This window comes from Stylophora pistillata, chromosome 2 (genome assembly GCF_964205215.1).
Source record: "Stylophora pistillata chromosome 2, jaStyPist1.2, whole genome shotgun sequence".
In the NCBI taxonomy this organism is placed as follows: domain Eukaryota; kingdom Metazoa; phylum Cnidaria; class Anthozoa; order Scleractinia; family Pocilloporidae; genus Stylophora; species Stylophora pistillata.
The window spans coordinates 4,569,415-4,586,941 of record NC_142520.1 but is presented as its reverse complement, the minus strand read 5'-3'; the positions used below and the strand labels follow the sequence as shown (position 1 = coordinate 4,586,941).

Genomic DNA, 17,527 nt, shown 5'->3' with positions numbered 1-17,527 from the left:
TCATGCTCACGAAGATAATCTTCACATTTGACCTTAAAGAAAAACACAAATGAGGAAGTGTCACAAACGGAGAGCAAAAATTGTTGATAAGATTATAACTCCATAATAAATGTTTTGTAAGAACATTTTTTGTTGGGGCATTAAGAGCCACTGACCATAACTATCGAAAATCCGCCGACAGTTGCAAAATATATCGCACAAGACCTTTTTTAAAGGCCTTTAAATGGGCCATGACAGCTGTTCAGCGGTTCACGTTGCATTTTTGACAAAATAGCCCAAACTCTTTTAAACCTGGACGTGCCACTTATTGCAGGCCAAAATGGAGTGTTGTAGGAGGATCTAGCAACGTGCGAAATTTGCAAGAGGGTATCGCGCTTCATGCATTCTTCATACAACACACCTAATCGGCATATTTCGGAATATATCTACGACAACCTTCCCAAACAAGTGAAAATGTGTGAAATGCAGATTTTCGTGTTCTCGATTTGACGTCACATTACCCGCTAGAACCATTTCTCTTTAAACTCGAACGTGAGCCAAGATGGCGGCCGATTTTCCGTGTATTGACTGGGCAGAGAAAATTGAAGATTTGAGGAAATAAAAAAAATTTTGCACAGAAATACTCCAAAAAATACGCTTATTTCGTTAAGTGAACAACATTTTTGGGTTTAGGTGCACTTTAAGTTTATATGGCAGACCTGTTCATAGGCTACTGAAGTTGACGTTTATTTTACCTCCGCAAAAGACTCAAGGTACTTTATTTCAACGGGTCACTATTTACACTTAAACGTAACAACATAACACGAACTTTAGTTTTTCCAATAGATAGTAGGACTATCCGCTAGCTCACAAAATTTAATAGCGGGATTGCGTCGCGTTGTGGCGTAGAAAGCCACCGAAGTTGCATAATTTTTCGTTGCTTTACGGGGGGAGGGGGGGGGGGAACAACGGCTATTTAGGCGTGTTTTGAACTTTACGATTTTACGGAGAAAAAAAAAGCGTCATAGAAGTTTTTGATATAATTTCGAAAAAGATTCATTAAAAGGGTCCTTCAGAAAAAATTAAATGAACCACGAAATTTTGCAACTGTCTTCGGGTTCTCGATCATATCAAACTCACGGGGTACAAATAGTCTCTTACTGAATTTCACGACCACGCCCACTTCATCAGCCCACTCAAATCGAGTGCGATTTTTGGATGTTATATCATCTTGGCCACTCTCTGTATAAAAAGTTAACAATGTACCACCGAAATATCGAACTATGATATCATGGCTTTCCATTTTGTGTATTTTTGTATTACAAAGTAAAGTTTTTCCCTCGTCATTTTCACCTTTTCCTGAGCGGATCCGTCAAAATTAAGAAGACGTTCGTGGTCAAAACAAGACCGAGCAAGGAGTCTTGGGCTATTTCTCTCTTACGCAAGCGCAAATTGAAAATGTACCGCCAAAATGAAAGAGAGGAACAAATTTCCTTTGTTTTGATATGTAAATTGTCGAACAAGGAGCAGATTGAACCTCGTCAAATGGCTATTCAAAACTGCCACACCTTTCTCCTTTTGCTCGTTTCCTGTTTTATAAGCGTGAAAGCAGTGGGAGAAGAATCGGGTAGCTCGGAAAGCGCTTCACCATCGTTTACTTACGAGATAAACAAGTAAGGTTTGTTAAGTTATTTTCCGAAAGAGTCGGAATAAATACATTTTTTTCAGGTTAGATTGCTGTTTTTAACCCTAAACGTCGTCCAATAAATTTTTGTTGCAGCCTACTAATCTATACAATTTCGAAAGAAAATTATTCAGATGCTTCACTGTCCCCGAAGGGGGTTCTGTCCTGGTGTACCGGTTCACAAGGGAATTACCATTGTTCTTTCTTTGTTTAGGAGTTATCGGTTGGCTATTGTGTATTGTTTGGCCTTTTCTATTGGTTCTTGTGAACCGGTACGCGCGGACAGAACCCCGAAGGGTCTCCACTCATCGAAGCGTGTACTGTAGCCAATGTAGTGAATTTTCAGTCTCTTGTTGAGTTTGTCAACCTCCGTGACTTCAATATTATACAATTTTGTATCTTTCTCTGTGAAATGACCTTTTTAACAGGGGGGTATGCTGATTATTCGGTGCAGAATCGCTTTGGTTCTCTTACCTCTCTCTTTTGCTTGTCCGCCATTTTGAAAATTTGCTCAGGAGGGCATCTGTGTTAGCGGCCGCGCCAGGCTGGAACCGACAAAAACAAATGTCCATCGCAGTGGGGAAACAGTTTGATATGTTATGGTCAGTGGCTCTTAATATCAGTAAAAGTAACAGTAGAAATAATGTAAATGGCTGGTGGATGTTCAGCCGGGTGCACTGTCGGGGCCGGTAGGTTAACGCGGTTCCTTTAATTCCTTAGGGAAAATCCCCTACTGTTGAAGTAGATGTATGGGAACGAGGCTTTTAAGGTATGTTAATGTATTTCATGGAATACGAGTAGAACTTAATAAATTCTACGAGGAGCTCCAAATATCAACAGAAATATTCAATAAGTTGTGACACTATACGGTAGGATCTGTCTGAGAATGCCATCTTGACATCATTGAACAAATGACCAAGCAGCAGAGGAATGGGAGAAATGCCAGACAAGGCGTAGAAAGAAAATGGGTTATTTAACCCGCAGTTATGGATGAATAATTCCTTATTTCCCAAAGGGAAATTTTGGCAGTAAAGATTGAGATAAAGAGTCGTGTATATTATTTACAGTCAAACTAAGTGAAGCGTACCCCTCAAGATTACAGTAATGAATTGATCACTTGGATATTGAACCCACCAGCCGTTTCAAGAATGCAATAATGAATTGATTATTTGATAATTGAACCCGCTAGCCGTTTCACGAATGCAATAACGGATTGACTATTTGAATATTGAATCCGATAGCCGTATCCGTTTTGGAAAAGTGAATTCGAGTGTTGTGTAGAACTTCGCAATAAAAAAAGTCTTGCGATGGCTTCGTCCGTAAACTATTCGACAGTTACAAGAAGTTCTACACAACACTCGAATTCACCTTTCCCGCCATGTCTGACGCCTTGTTGAAATAGTTCCGATCCATCATCACGTGTTCGAATAATCCAATCAGAAATGGACTTCTCAATAATCAAACCATTATTGCATTCGTGAAACGGCTAGTTTCACGAATGCAATAATGGTTTGATTATTTGAATATTGAACCCGACAGCCGTGTCCGTTTTGGAAAGGGCGCGGATCATTGTTCGAATGAGAAGTCCATTTCTGAAGTCCAATAAGATTGTTCTATTTGACGAGGAATCCTGAAAATGAACAAACTGCACTGTAAAAACACTGCGAAAACAGTCGATCGTAAATATTAACGAAATAAAAAAATTCTCGCGATGGCTTAGTCTCCCTCGCATCCGGTTTTTTTGGATGTCACGCAACGCGCGTGACATCGAAAAGAAAAAACGGCTGTGAGGGAGACTAGCCATGGCTTCGCCGGTAAGCTATTTTTTTCGACCATAAATACATGCAAGAATTTCTACAACTTCGTCAAGATGTAAGTAGGCGAAAGAAGCTCTCGATAACACTTCATTTAGAGCCTCTTTCGCCTATTTACATCTTGACGAACTTGTAGAAGTTCTTGCGTGTATTTATGGTCGAAATTATTATTTCGTTAATATTTGCGATCGTTAATTATTGCATTCTTGAAACGGTTAGCGAGTTCCATGTTCAAATATTCAATTCGTTATTGCGCTCCTGAAACGATTAGCGGGTTCAATATTCAGATAATCAAATCATTAATGTAATCCTGAGGGGTACGCTTCACTTAGTTTGACTGTAACATGCAATTATAAATGAATAATTCCTTATTTCCCAAAGAGAATTTGTTCGAAGTAAAGATTGAGATAAAGAGTCGTCAGTGACTGTTTCATTATCGGAACGGTAAGAATAACCCCAAAGTCTTTGCGCGATAAACTGCTTATACTCAAAAGGTCATGCGTTTCTGACTTGTGATAATCTATCGATCCATCTTTTTCAACTTATTTTGATAATCAACTGTATCCTCGTAAGAGGGGGTTCCACACCGTTTGTTTAGAAATTACAGAGCGAAACCAATTGTGATGGAAACTCTGAAAATTACAACAATATCCTTAACCGTTTTTTTTTTTTATATATATATACATTTTTCACTCCACACCGCTTTGTTGGCTACAAGTTTTAAAAACCATTTTTTCCTTTATCTATGTTAAACTGCCCAGAGCAAGCCACGTATGTAAACAAAAGTTTGTCCTTGAACTGAAAAATTCCAGACTGCCAAAAACCTGAGGGAAAAACCGTGTATTTGTTTTGTATGTTTGTCTTTTTTAAAATTTTCCTGATGGTTAATATATACCGAAGCTATCAAAACTTTTAACTTTGGCGAAAGATGAAAGACTCTAAGAGCTGATATCATCTGCAGCCATCTTGCAGATGCCATGGTGAATTTTGACAGGGGTGTACGTACGTAGCGGAAGTAGGATCTGATAGATGACGTATTTTTTGCTCATGGCTTTTTTCGAACATATAGGGAATACATTGATATTCAATGAATCATTAGCAAATACCATCGTATTGATATTAAGTGTATTTCATGCGCACGTCGCAACGAGTGAAGTAATATAAGAGCAGGTGAACATCGATACTGTGGACAAAAATGTGAATTAAAACATACGGGATCAGTCATATGCGTCTCGAGTGGACGTAATTTCATCTTGATGATACTTTTTGAGTGAATCAATTGATACAAGTTTCATCTAACCACATCGCAATTACGTCTGTATGGTTTGGCAAGCCCATTTCATCTAGTGACGTTCGTGCTTAGTGAGTATTATCATGAAATATTATCATTTTACCATACTAAGAGGTAACAATCACTTTTAAAATGTTTGATAATTTCTTGGAAAGTCCAAAAATGGCGTTCTACATGGTAATTAACTTCCTCCAATTCTGTAACTTTAATTCGGGTAGAAACTGCATTCTTGACAGTGAAAGTTCTATAACTACAAACAGTGATATGGGAAAACTCGTAACTTGTTGGGGGGATTAATACTACTGTTAGAAATCAATTGATGATAAAAACGTGGAATTAAACAAGTCTTATTGATGAGTACCTTATGATCATGATTATAACGGAATAGCTACCAAAGCTACGGTATATCTCGTCAAAAACAACTTTACCGCGTCAAAATTCTAGGATGAGTGTTGTCATACCTCGTTGTTTGCTGGCGATCCATTAACTTATGAGGAAGTACTATTTTGTCACAACTCTTCATAGGGGGAACACCGCCTTCATCGTTCTGCGCGACGTGAGAGGGTTTCCGAAAAATTATTTGATGAAAATTTTAGAAGCGGATGATGAAAAATTCCATTCGCTTTAATTTGAAATAGAGCGTCGTGAACTGCCTCAAACAGATGTCTAAGATAAATGCTTGAGCTGAGCTTAAAGACGTCCAGCCAGAAAATCATCAGGCTAAAAAGAAAAAAGAAAATGAAGAGGGCATAGATCATAGTTTCCTTTCTAAAAATTATATTCTAAGGGGCAACGAAAAACTGTAATAATACTATAAGTTAACTTACCATTAAAGCAAGCGAAGCTAGGCAGTTTTGGATTTCATTAGAACCCAAGATGGTGAGCATCTTGGATGTTCATGAAGATCAAAATTCGAAAAAATTATGCGATGAACACATCAGCTATTTACCACATAGGTAATAAAATAATTATTTTTAACAACTATGTCCAAAAATAGATAAAAAATAGGAAATTTTACATATTTTACGATGTCTGCTCGAAAGGGAAGTCTTAGATAAAGATATATTCAGATATGACGTTAATTGTTTCGTAAGATTCACGACATTACCAAGTAGATGTAGATTAAACTGAAACCATAAGATATCTGCAAGGAAAATTACGTTCCACTGCTGCATCAGTTCGTCATTTACTGAGTAACCTACTGGCTGCTGGCGTTATCAGCCGATTATCCATTTATCAATAAACCCCAATGGGTAGTAATGTCGCAATCTGATTGGCCAAATTTCCGCAGCCCGAGTCAACGCTTTACGCAACGTGTCACGCTCTGAAAACTTCGTCTTTTACTTGACATCCATTACGGTAAAAAACAACAACAAAAACAACAACAAAAACAAAACAAAACAAATCAAAACAAAGAACTCTGAAATCGATAGCACTTTGGCGCACTCTGCGTCTAGTTGTCGATAAGTGTACACACCACGCTAAACCACTATCGATTTTTTTTAATTCATATATTTATTGTCACCTCTATAATTATTAACATTTTATCATTATCTGTCTGTTGTACCCCACGTACTGTCTGTTGTTGCAAGATCCAACAGATTATTGGGCTTACTCAAGCGGACATTTGGATCTCACTCTAGGGCTCTATTTACTGGTTATAGATCCATGATCCGTCCAATACTCGAGTACGCTTGTCAAGCGTGGAATCCTCACCAAGCATATCTCATTGAAAAACTTGAATGCGTGCAAAGGAACGTTACAAGATGGATCGTTGATAAAGACACTCCGTATGAAGACCGACTGAAATCCTTGAAACTAGCGACACTAGCTCAGCGCAGAGTTTCTTAGTTTGGTTCAGCTTTTTAAGTTCATTAAAGGACACTCTTCTGTAAACACGAATAATTACATATCCTTCAGTAACAGGCAATCAAGAAAAAGTCATCATATAAACCATTTAGCCGTACAGACATCTTTAAGTACTCTTTTTGGCACAGACATATCGACACATGGAACAGTTTACCATCATCAGTAGTTGAACTTGACTCAATTAATGCTTTTAAGAAAGCTCTTAAATCAACATTTTTTTTAACTAGGTCTATGACTAAAAATTAAATTATTCTATGTATTATACATTATTTAGTTATAATCTTAAACAAAATAGTTATCTTAGATACGTCTTCTTTATTTAGATTTTATATTTATATACATATATGCCTGTATGTAAAATGTTTCAGTATGTATATGTATATTTCATAGTATTAAATTTTTATATCTGGGGTATAGTTTACAATGAGGATTAAGTTCCTCCCTTCTGTAACCCTTTTTTAATAATAATATGTTATATGTTGTTATTTAAATAAAGTTGTTATATATATAAAAAATTATCACCTTAGTTAACATTACTGTACTGTTAAAATCGATATTATCTTTATCATGGTTATCATCATAATTATTACTCTTATGTTTTCCTTTCTTATATCATACTGTAGTTACTCAGAGCTGTCGGGCAATAGCTGATCAAAGTAAGTACTAATCACACTATGAACAATTATTCAAGAAGCGGGCTGTCATTTCGAATAATGACGATCAGAAGTTCTGAATTGTTAAAAGAGTAGGCACTTCTTGTAATCTGTGTTGTTAAAAATTGCACCGAGTGATTTAAATTGAGAAGTACAACCTTTTTGAGAGGCAATTTGTAATTTATGACTACTTTGCTACCCTTTCAATTTCATTCCAGATGATGAGTGTGAGACTGCCCCGTTCTTGAAGCTAGGAAAATATAACCACTCGAGCTGCGGAGGACTTCTTGCGCACGAATGGCGCAAGATAAAATGCAATCCTTATTTCGCTGGCGCTTACAGAGGTTCCTGCTCCAGGTGGTGCAAAAAACTTCTCTCGTGTTGTGGTGGAGTCTGCCTTGAAGATTTTCAAAAGCTTTTTTCAAATCAATTTAACAGCATAGGGAATAATCAACTTTGTGTAGTACCCTGCAGAGCATTTTTGTTTCGCATCAGACTGATCTCAAGTGAGTAGCTTTAAGGAAACAGACTAGTTTATTTTCTCCGCTTTTTTATCTATTCTTCAATTACACTCTATCCAATGGCTTAACCCTCGTACAGGCAAGCCATTTTAAATTCCCCTTTCTCTGAAGAAAATTTTATCGTCATTGCACCACTTTACCATTTTAAATATTCTCCTTGCTTTCCCTGATGTTTCCTTGCTTCACCTCGGAACGCTCGACATCCGCAGACCAAGAGACGTCGGTGAGAAATTTGTCAATTCTTTTCTAAACGAGTTTTATTTGAGCTTATGCTATATGCACACGCGATTCCAAAAACGCTGACACCTGGAAAGTAACGATGATCCTTGAAAGCTGGCACCCAACGGCTTTATAGGAAATGTTAGCACAGATGCATTACAAGTTAAAATCATATTCTCTTGTACATATGCAATAATTCACTTTTTCATCAATCTTGAAAATATCTCTTTTAGAGGGCTCTTTTCGTTAACGAACACATGAATGGCCTATATCCTTTTCCACATAAATGTAATTGTAGTTCTCATGCACATATATACCCATCAAGCCGTCGGGTGTCATCGTTCATTGCTTACGATTTTTTGGGTCAACATTTCTGCAATCACTGTAAAAAAAAAAAACAAAAAAACAAAGAAAAAAATTATCGTCTCTTCCTTACAGAATTGCAGTAGAACCATTCCAACCGGCAACGTGTTTAAACGGGTACAGTATCATTACCATGGTGTAGCTGCAAGTATTTTGGATCTTTTTCTCTATTATAACGTTAAATTTGTTTTGGTTTTTTTGTTTGGCTTTTTTGTTTTTGTTTTTTCTCCTTTCTTTTTTTTCTTACTAAACGGGTTGATAGCTGTTACACTCTTCTTAGGTAGTTTGGTAGGTTTATAGGCTTTTTTGACTTCCACGTTTGTCTGTTTTTATTTGCTTGCTTTGTTTTGTTTTGCTTTTCCTTTTTTTGCTTATATGATTACTTGCTTGATTATTGGTTTGTTCTGTTTTCTTTCTTTATCTGTTTTATGTGAGATATATCACATGGGTAAGTTATTAACCGAGTATTTTCCAATTTCAAATGTTTCTGGATGGTTGAACCCAGTTCTCAGACTTTTTAGCCGTTTAAAACACCTAACAGTACAACTTATTATCTTTCAGATAAAGGATTTTATCAAATTTCTCCAAAACATTTTAGTCAATGATGAAAATGCCTTGCAGGTAACGTCTATATATCAAGATAATAATTGCAATTTTAATGTTTGTCTTACCCTCTACATTAGCGATTGATTTGTTTCTTATATAATGTTTTTAGTTTGCTATTTTTTGCATTTGTTGTTGTTGTTTCGTTCTTTAATAAGCGTTCATTGAGCACTTAAGGAGTGGCCAAATGGGAAACAAATCGTTTTGAATCCCAAAGACTCTCAATATTCTTTCACAAAATCCCTAAGCCGTTCTCAGGTTATCCATAACTCCAAACTTTTTTGACTCGTCAGTCTCAATCTTTCTCGTCACCATCCTGGAAAATACTTAGTTTGTATCCAAAATTGTTTAATTACACCTTATTACGCTGGCATCAAAACGTCTGTTTTTGAAATTGTAATTTTAAGTCATTCCAAAGAGTTGCCTTTCTCATCAATGAATAATCCGAAGTTCAGCATATCGCAAAATCGAGAATTTTAGTTTGGTAAAGCTATCAGAAACATTGACTGCAACTGGTATTCTCTTGAAATTTAAAAGGGCCACTTAGGGAAGTTCTACAAAAATGTCCCAATAAAGGCACCTCGTAATAACTACTAGTATTTTTTGTTAATATTTTCAGTCTTGTTTTGTTTTTGTTGTTGTTGTTGTTGTTATTGTCTGTTTGTTTTGTTTGTTTGCTTGCTTGTTTGTTTTTGCTTTTTCTGTTCTTTGTTTTATCGTTTTAGCTTGTCTTTTTCCTGTCTGCTGGTCAGGAGCTAATTTGTTCTCATGCTCGATTTCACCTCTTTAAATTCAGAATGTTATACAAAGATTTAAAAATGTGAATAAAAAAATGCGGCCCATCCGGCCAGCCGATCGAGGGGGAGATCCTATTTTCGTCACGCTTGCCTTTGAGGAATTTATGACCAGAATTGCCAAAAGCAGACTAAATTCCACAAATCCAGAGATAAATTACACTGGCAACGATATGGGTGAGTTAAAGAAAGTTTTATTACATTTTGCTTAGAATGAATATATCGGCGTTTTATGAGAAATTACTTGGTGGACGAGCGAATAATTGTCGAGAGCGAGGGAATTAAAAACCCAGGAGAAGGGAGAATTTTTTCGTATCGAAAGTTCCAGAAGTGACAAAGATATGTTGTTCCTGTAAAAGTATCTCACAAGTAAAATTTATGTATCGTTGTCGTCATTGTCATTTGTCAGTTATCATTTCCATTGCCATTTTTATTACCGTTATATCCGTATCGTTACCGTTACCGTTAATTACCGTTATCATTATCGTTAAAAATCATAACTGTTTATATCATCATTGTTGTTATCAATTTTATTCAAGCGTTTCGAGTCAGACGTATTGTCCGCAAGGAAGGAATCGACTTTCTGTTGAATGACAGTGAGGGGGAGAACTCTATCAAGATTCCTTCAGCTAACCTACATCCGAACGGTTGGTATATTGATTTTGGTTAAGCTCTTTACTACTCGGCCAACTTGGAAATTGACTGGACTTCATCTTTCTTTTCCCTTCTTTTTATAATCGGTCGAACACCTCACAGTTGTCCAATTACAGTTTTTTTTTGTGATCGAATTCTTAAAGTTTGACATTTACTAATAATTGGGCTCCAGTTACTTGTGTACTTAGTTAAAAATTTTTCTCCCTTCCTCAACCCGCTGCCTTCCTGCCCTGACTTCTGACCCACTTCCTGTGTCTCTATTCCATTACCACAGATGAATTGAACGTATTTTCAGTATTTCTTTGATAGCCCGCTTTTAATTATCGACCCGTCCAAAATACCACGCTGCAGATTCTTGAAAAAAATGTAAGTCCTATAATTTAGGACACCAAAATAATCCAGTTCTCCTTCCTCTCCAAAATAGGATCAGTAGTACTTGGGATGGCATACAAAAGCCTTCACCAACTTTTTCCAGGCTACGTAACTGACCCTGGGGGAACCAACAAAAAAAGGTTGGTATCTTTTAAGTTTTAAAGTAGATCTGAAAAAGAAAAGGCTGATTTGTGATCGTTGAGTTTGGTTCATTGATAGGATCCTGGACAGCGTAATTTTATCCGCAGTAGTGGATCCTCCGCTAGAAAAGTTACGAGAGAACGTCACCTTGGTTTTTAAAAACATGAAGGTATTTACACCATCCGAGCTTTTTCTCATGTTGTTTTGTTTCGGTTTGTTTTGTTTTGTTTTTTATGCTTTCCGTTATTCAAGTTGTTCCTTAATGATTTTGCCGATTTCGCTGCAAAGTTGGAAAAAGCCGCAGTCTTTTAAAAGATGTTTGTTTCCTAAGACTTGACTAGAAGGTTAGCAACCCTTATCATCACATTTCGACACCTCAACAAAAACACAAAGAGGACGAGGGCGAACGGTCATCAACTTGCTATATTCTGTAATAGTCATACTATGCCACAGGACTGTGATGGGCACTGGATCCCTACGATGATTGACCACAATACTTTGCAAATTACAACCCCCTTAGGCTGGCCAAAAGAAGAGAACATGCGTATTCTGGAAGTTTTCGGAAGACAAGTAAGCGCAACATTTGCAATACATCAGCCAAGAGAAGTAGTCCATTTTTTTTTTATTTTTTTTTTCCTTTTTTCTTTCTTCATAAAGAAAACTATTTTGTCTGAACCTTAACGAATTAGAGAGAACTTCAGAGCAGTCTGTCAAGGGAACTGAAATTTCTGCTGATTTTGATGGGAGAGGTTGAATGAACAAGGGAATTTAGATTTATTATTTTTCTTTTAGCTTTTAGCTCTATATCTATTATCGTTATCGTTCTTATCAATTCTCATTCATGCTCTTATTACTTTTATTATTATTACTATTATTATTATCATTATTATTATTGTTATCATTTGTATTATAGTTTCCATAAAATCCTCTACAATACAAAATATTAACAGCGTAAAAAACGATCTAAAATAACTCACTTTCGGCTCACATCTACTCCTTTTTTTTGTCAAAGCGTCTGGAAAACTATAAATAACGGAGTCATATCTGAACAGATTCAAAGTCTAATAATCTGATAAGCAAAAGCATATCTAAAACTATACAGAAAAGAGAAAGGTGAATGGCAAATCTAGAACCCTATATACAAGGCTGCTAAAACTCATTAAACAATGTCAATGGCTCCCTCGACAGCTGCGATTTCAACGTCATACGCAGCGCGGCGCTTCACCCGCGATCCTCGAAGGCAAACTAAGGCCGACCGAAGGAGGGTAAAGGATGTCTTTGCTCGGATCAAGGAAAATGTTTGCGAGTATCGTTTCCCTTTGAAAATTGGTTCCCCTATTAACATTCCTATTATTACTTTCATTATTATTATTTTTTATTCATTTTCTGTTTCCGCGCAGCTGTGGGAGTTGGTCAAGCGAAGGTTGTCAAACAAGAGTGACATCCCATTCCCTTACAGAATGCGTGTGCAATCACTTGACCCACTTTGCTGTGCTCAGGGATTTTACTGACAAAGATGGCGAAGAAAGGGTGAGATTGTTATTTGCTCAAAAAATATGTTTCAAAAAAGGTACAAAAAGTTTTAAAGGCTATCGTATTTGCATATTGATTCTGATAACCAGAACTTTTTCTCATTCGATGAGATTTGAAGTTATTAACCTTTCAATTAGGGACTGCATGACAAAGCACTGACTCTCCTTACGCGATTAGGTATGGCTTTATCTCTCACTGGAATCTTTCTCACAATTATCAGCTATCTTCTGCTCACGTAAGTACATTTAATTCAGAATGATAGTTCATTGAATCGCGGGGGATAACCTCTATTTCAAATAATGGGAAAAAAGTTATCAGATCTTGGGAGCCTGAGTTGTAAGCTTATCAAGGTGTGATAGAGCTTGAAATAGACTGCAAGTGAACTTCTTGTAACTATAATTAGTTTATCTACTCTTTATTACCTTATTTTTCTTAGTTCCTATTTTTTTCATTTCACTATGTTGTATTATTAATTAACTTTGGTTATCCCTTTATTTGTTTGTTTGTTGATATTGACTTGGTGCTGTTTAGAGACAGAGCTTCACCTCTGTGTCACATACGGGTTAGTCTAACCTCCTGCATTGGGGCTGGACATATCATCTTTTTTGCTGGAATTGACGCCACAGGAAACAAGGTGACTTGTTTATGCTTACCACTTATTTTCGGCTCAATTCGTTCCTAAATAACTGACAAATTAATTTGTTTTCCTATCGGATCATTTTTTGGTAGGGTGCTTGTGTTTCTGTGGCAGCTCTCGAGCAGTATTTCGTGATGGCCGCTTTTTGCTGGACGCTGGTCGAAGGCATTTATATCTACTTATTTGTTGTGAAGGTGTACAACATCACTGATGATATCCGTCGTTATCATGGCTGCTGCTGGGGTAAGGAACACTACCAGTCAAACGTGTGTTTGTTCATAAAGTATGTAATCAATAAAATATCATGTTTTGATTGGCCGAAAAAATGAGAAAATAGGCTTTAGAGCGGAAGTAAAGGTTAAAGAGTGCAAAAGGTATCGGGAAAGCTCTAAATTTCAACAACCCTAAAAAAAGTATGTGTTTAATTTAAATATTCACGAGGTGCGCCTTTTGGAGACCACTGAATCATCTTGTTCACCAACCAAGGAAGGCGTACAATATTTCCGGTGCTGGTTACACCTAGTTTTCAGTAGAGCGTCACTAGTGTGGATTAAATTGGCTCAAAACACTCAGTTGTTTTTGTAATTCGCACTGTTGTAAAAGCGTCACACCCGCAAACCAAGGGTTTCAAGAGTGAACAACATTACCCTTGGATTGGAGATTCAAATTGGCGTCGGTTAATTGAAAACTTTCACTTGTACAGTCATTGGCTTGAGCAGATGCAATAACCATAAATCATTCTTGCTTTTAGGCCATATTTATAATGCCTTTTTCACTCTGCTTTTCGTTTCAGGAGTTCCTGCAATTATAGTGGCGGTATCTCTGGGTATTGCTGCACGGAAAGATGGAATAGAAACTTTTGTCCGCGATAAAAATTTAGTTTGAATGTTTACTTACTTCATATCCCATGCAGAAAATGTCAGGAGTCTGTAAGTAAGAAACTTCGGTGGGGATAGTAAAAGTCAGAGAAAAAAGGAATAGTTGCCATGGGGTTACTATAACTCTTCGTCGTATAATTTAGACCATTAGCGAGGCCTACAGAGGGGGGAGAACATATATTTTGACATGCGAAAACAAAAACGTTATCCCAAACTTAATGTCGGCAGTTTCCACCCTACTTAGCTCGCCAAGCTCCCCTACGCCGCTGCGCCCCCCCCCCCCCTCACTATTTTTCTAAGTCCTTTCTTTCAACTTGTTTCGTTGTCTGTCCATGTTTAGAAATAATATGAGTTGTAAATTATCATCCATGATGATAACATTTGGCGTTATTTTAGATATTTTTTATAACGTGATGCATGATTTATCTTTTTTTTCATTGACCTTTTTTTTTACAAGCTGGTTTGAAACACTCATACTGATATTTATTCCAAACGGAAAACGAAAATTAGACCCCTTATGCCTTTTGTTTCTCTGATCTAAGTTGCTGGATGTCCGCCACTAACAATATCATCTGGATATTTATTTCCTTTTTGTTGGACTGACCGTGATTGTAAGTGGCCACCGATTGAATTTCTACCACGAATATGAGTTCAGTAATCTCAAATACCTAGCTCAAGGTTAATTATATTCTCCTCTTTATGAGTCTTTGAAAATCTTCTTTCGACAACGTTGAACGAAACTTGCATGAATCTGAATCTCTCTACTTCATATCCTGAAGATCAACATAGCGATCCTTGTGAGAGTTATCAAGGAAATGACAACAATCCAACAGGTGAAAGACAACCAAGCTGAGCAGATCAGGTGTGATTATCAGTGCAATTTCTCCTTTTAATGCATTTTATACAGTCTTCAATTAATTTCGTGGTGAGCCTGAATTTCAAATAAACACGTCTAATAGCTTTTTGTAATCTCAAACCGTCCTGAGATTTATACACCTTGAGTGAAAGCTAAGGAAAATAAACATGTAGCACACCCTGTATTAGATTTGCACACCGGGGTGATACCTTGGTAAAATTAATTGTTAATTAAGATTAACCTTCGCTCCGACGAAGGGCTAACGCTCGAAACGTCAGCTTTTGTAATCGTTACGGTGGCCAATTTACCATTTTAACTTTGTTGATATATCCAAATTATCTCGTTACTCCCACCGACGCAGCCCCAAACAGTTTCTTTCGAAACTATCAGCCTTTAAAATTAATTGTGATTCGTTACTGATCATTCACTCCCTTTTATTTAAGCGAAGATATTTGTCTTCTTTAATTCTTGCGGGCAGGCAAAGATATAAGAATTCAGAAGAAAGCCTCTGCTTTCAGACTGAACAATCATTTGGTCTCTCTCAGGCTTGCTGTCCACGCATCTGTGATGTTAGCTCCATTTCACGTGGTTGATTGGTTTCCTTTTGCCATTATACGTCGCCTTCTCCTACATCTTTGTAATCCTAAACTCTACTCAGGTAAAGTGCTTTAGAGCTTAAGTTTGCCCAAGCAGAGGTTCAACTCTAACGAAAAGGTTAGAGTGTACTTCTAGCATGATGAGCGTCGGGAATAATGAAAAACGTCTCAATATCTAAGGGTGACCCAGACTCATATTTGGACAGCAGACTCACCTTTTAACTCTGAATGAAAGCCTACTCAAGGCGAGGACGTCCTTCCGCGCTTGCATTTAATATCTTCGTAGCCTTAGCTCTGCTTGACTATGAAATTAGAGTCACTATGAGTCTATTTCAAGCGATAGATAGAATTGTATTCGGAAAAATAAGCCTCAAGCGAGAAAAAGGATTGTCGATGGAAAGAAAAGAAACGATTTGTAGTAAAATAAGAGGTTGTGCCTAGCTGTTCCGACACAATCCTACATTACTGATATGAGAACAAGTACGAAACGCTGGGTGGCTACTCTGGCCAACAAACTTAAAAACAATTATTTAGGAATCCATTTGTTTATACATTACTTAATTCACTTGTCTCTCCTCTTTTTAAAGGGATTCTCGATTTTCTTCTTTCACTGCTTGAGAAATAGTGAGGTACAGATAAGTTAGAGTCTATATGATCTTTATCCTATCTTTGATTCAGCGAGAAAATTGGTTTTAGAAGGATGTTCCTGTAACTCATCGTGTTTCTCTTATTTAGATAAAAGAGCGTTTCAAAAGAAGATGCTGGTCCATTAAAGCTGACAATTAAATAACTCCTCAAGCCAATCAGAGCCGCGATAATGCTGAGGTATCCCCGAGGCGTCATCCGAGCAGCGATTCTGAACCTTAAAAGCAACTTAATCGATTTTGAACTTTCGTTTCCTTCACAAATAGTGCTAATGCTAGATGCACTAATCGTCCGGCTTCACCGATGACGTAGGCTGTAGCTGTTGAGTTAAGTTAAGCTGTTTGTTAAGTGTATGGGACACAGAAAATTAAGACGTAGTGGAAAATGTATTACTTTCCAACACTTCTAATAGTTTATAAAGGGGACATTAAGCAACAATAACCACATGCGTCTGAGAATGTAATTTGCATTTATCCTGTTAAAACCTCAAGAGAAAATCAGCTATCGAAGAAAATTATCAATTTGGGGGTAAACAGTAATTGCAACAGGCACTAAAGGGTTCATTGTTATCATCTCCATTATCTTTCAAATTGTCACTGTTACCAACAATCAGAATAATATGCAAACTTTCCAAAGATTTCGTCAGTCTTAAAGATGGAGGTGTGCAGATAAAGGACATCTTAAAGAAAAGGGCTTTAACGGATTAATCATAAATCGTCCAGGGAAGGGAGGGGGAGGCACAAGCTTTAAGGATCACATGGTATCTAGGGCAAGCGAAGGAGAGATCAGTCATTGCAAACATAGTATGAAAGAAAGGAATATTGGAAATTAAAACTGCCAATGAAGGGGGAGCAATGCTAAAACAGCAACAAAAGCAACGCCAGTGGAGACACCGTCTATTTTTTACCACATTCCAAGACTGTTGAATGAAACTATGACAACAAAGCGGCAAATAAGGAGCTAATTGGTATTGGCAAATTACTATCACAAGGGCCCCGCTCTCCCTTAAACAGGGGGTTGCCGGCTACCTTTGGCTAGAAAAGCATATTCTCCATGTACTGAAAGTACAGTGACTCGTGATGTATACCGCAATGTTAGTGAATGAAGCGTTGAAACAGTTCCTAAGGATAAAAACCCAGTTACTAGAGAGAAGTATTCGGACGTTGGATGTGGTCACCTTCATGCAAGACCTGCGCAATGTAAAAATAGTTCATTTATTTGCTCTACAAAACACTGCAATGGTGTGATGCATGCATGCTCCACGGGGTGTGCGCATGCATGGGCCATCCTAGAACTAGATGTAGTAAATAAATGACATTTCTTATCCAAACCAACGAAATAAATGGTAAAAGAAAGGTAAAGGAAAACCATAAGGCCTAGAATTAGGCAAAAATACATTCTAAACATTTTTTAAGTTGTGCATAA

The 17,527-nt window shown here is 37.2% G+C and overlaps 1 protein-coding gene and 1 pseudogene across 2 annotated transcripts; both read left to right on the top strand.

Annotated features, from left to right (window-relative positions):
- Positions 1-2,408: 2,408 nt before the first annotated feature.
- Positions 2,409-9,961, top strand: LOC148736759 (uncharacterized). Its single transcript, XM_088749170.1, has 5 exons — positions 2,409-2,432; positions 4,767-4,839; positions 7,261-7,293; positions 7,509-8,034; positions 8,469-9,961. Exons 1-4 carry the CDS (start codon positions 2,409-2,411, stop codon positions 7,802-7,804), a joined length of 426 nt encoding a protein of 141 aa, XP_088605296.1. The 3' UTR covers positions 7,805-8,034; positions 8,469-9,961.
- On the top strand, positions 9,829-16,548 carry LOC148736758 (adhesion G protein-coupled receptor L4-like; annotated as a pseudogene). The gene is made up of 15 exons (XR_015996764.1): positions 9,829-9,967; positions 10,330-10,437; positions 10,869-10,956; positions 11,036-11,126; positions 11,478-11,527; positions 12,358-12,487; positions 12,580-12,725; positions 13,022-13,124; positions 13,220-13,370; positions 13,921-14,014; positions 14,548-14,616; positions 14,785-14,867; positions 15,407-15,519; positions 16,045-16,086; positions 16,193-16,548. The product of XR_015996764.1 is annotated as an adhesion G protein-coupled receptor L4-like (transcript).
- The last annotated feature ends 979 nt before the right edge of the window (positions 16,549-17,527 follow it).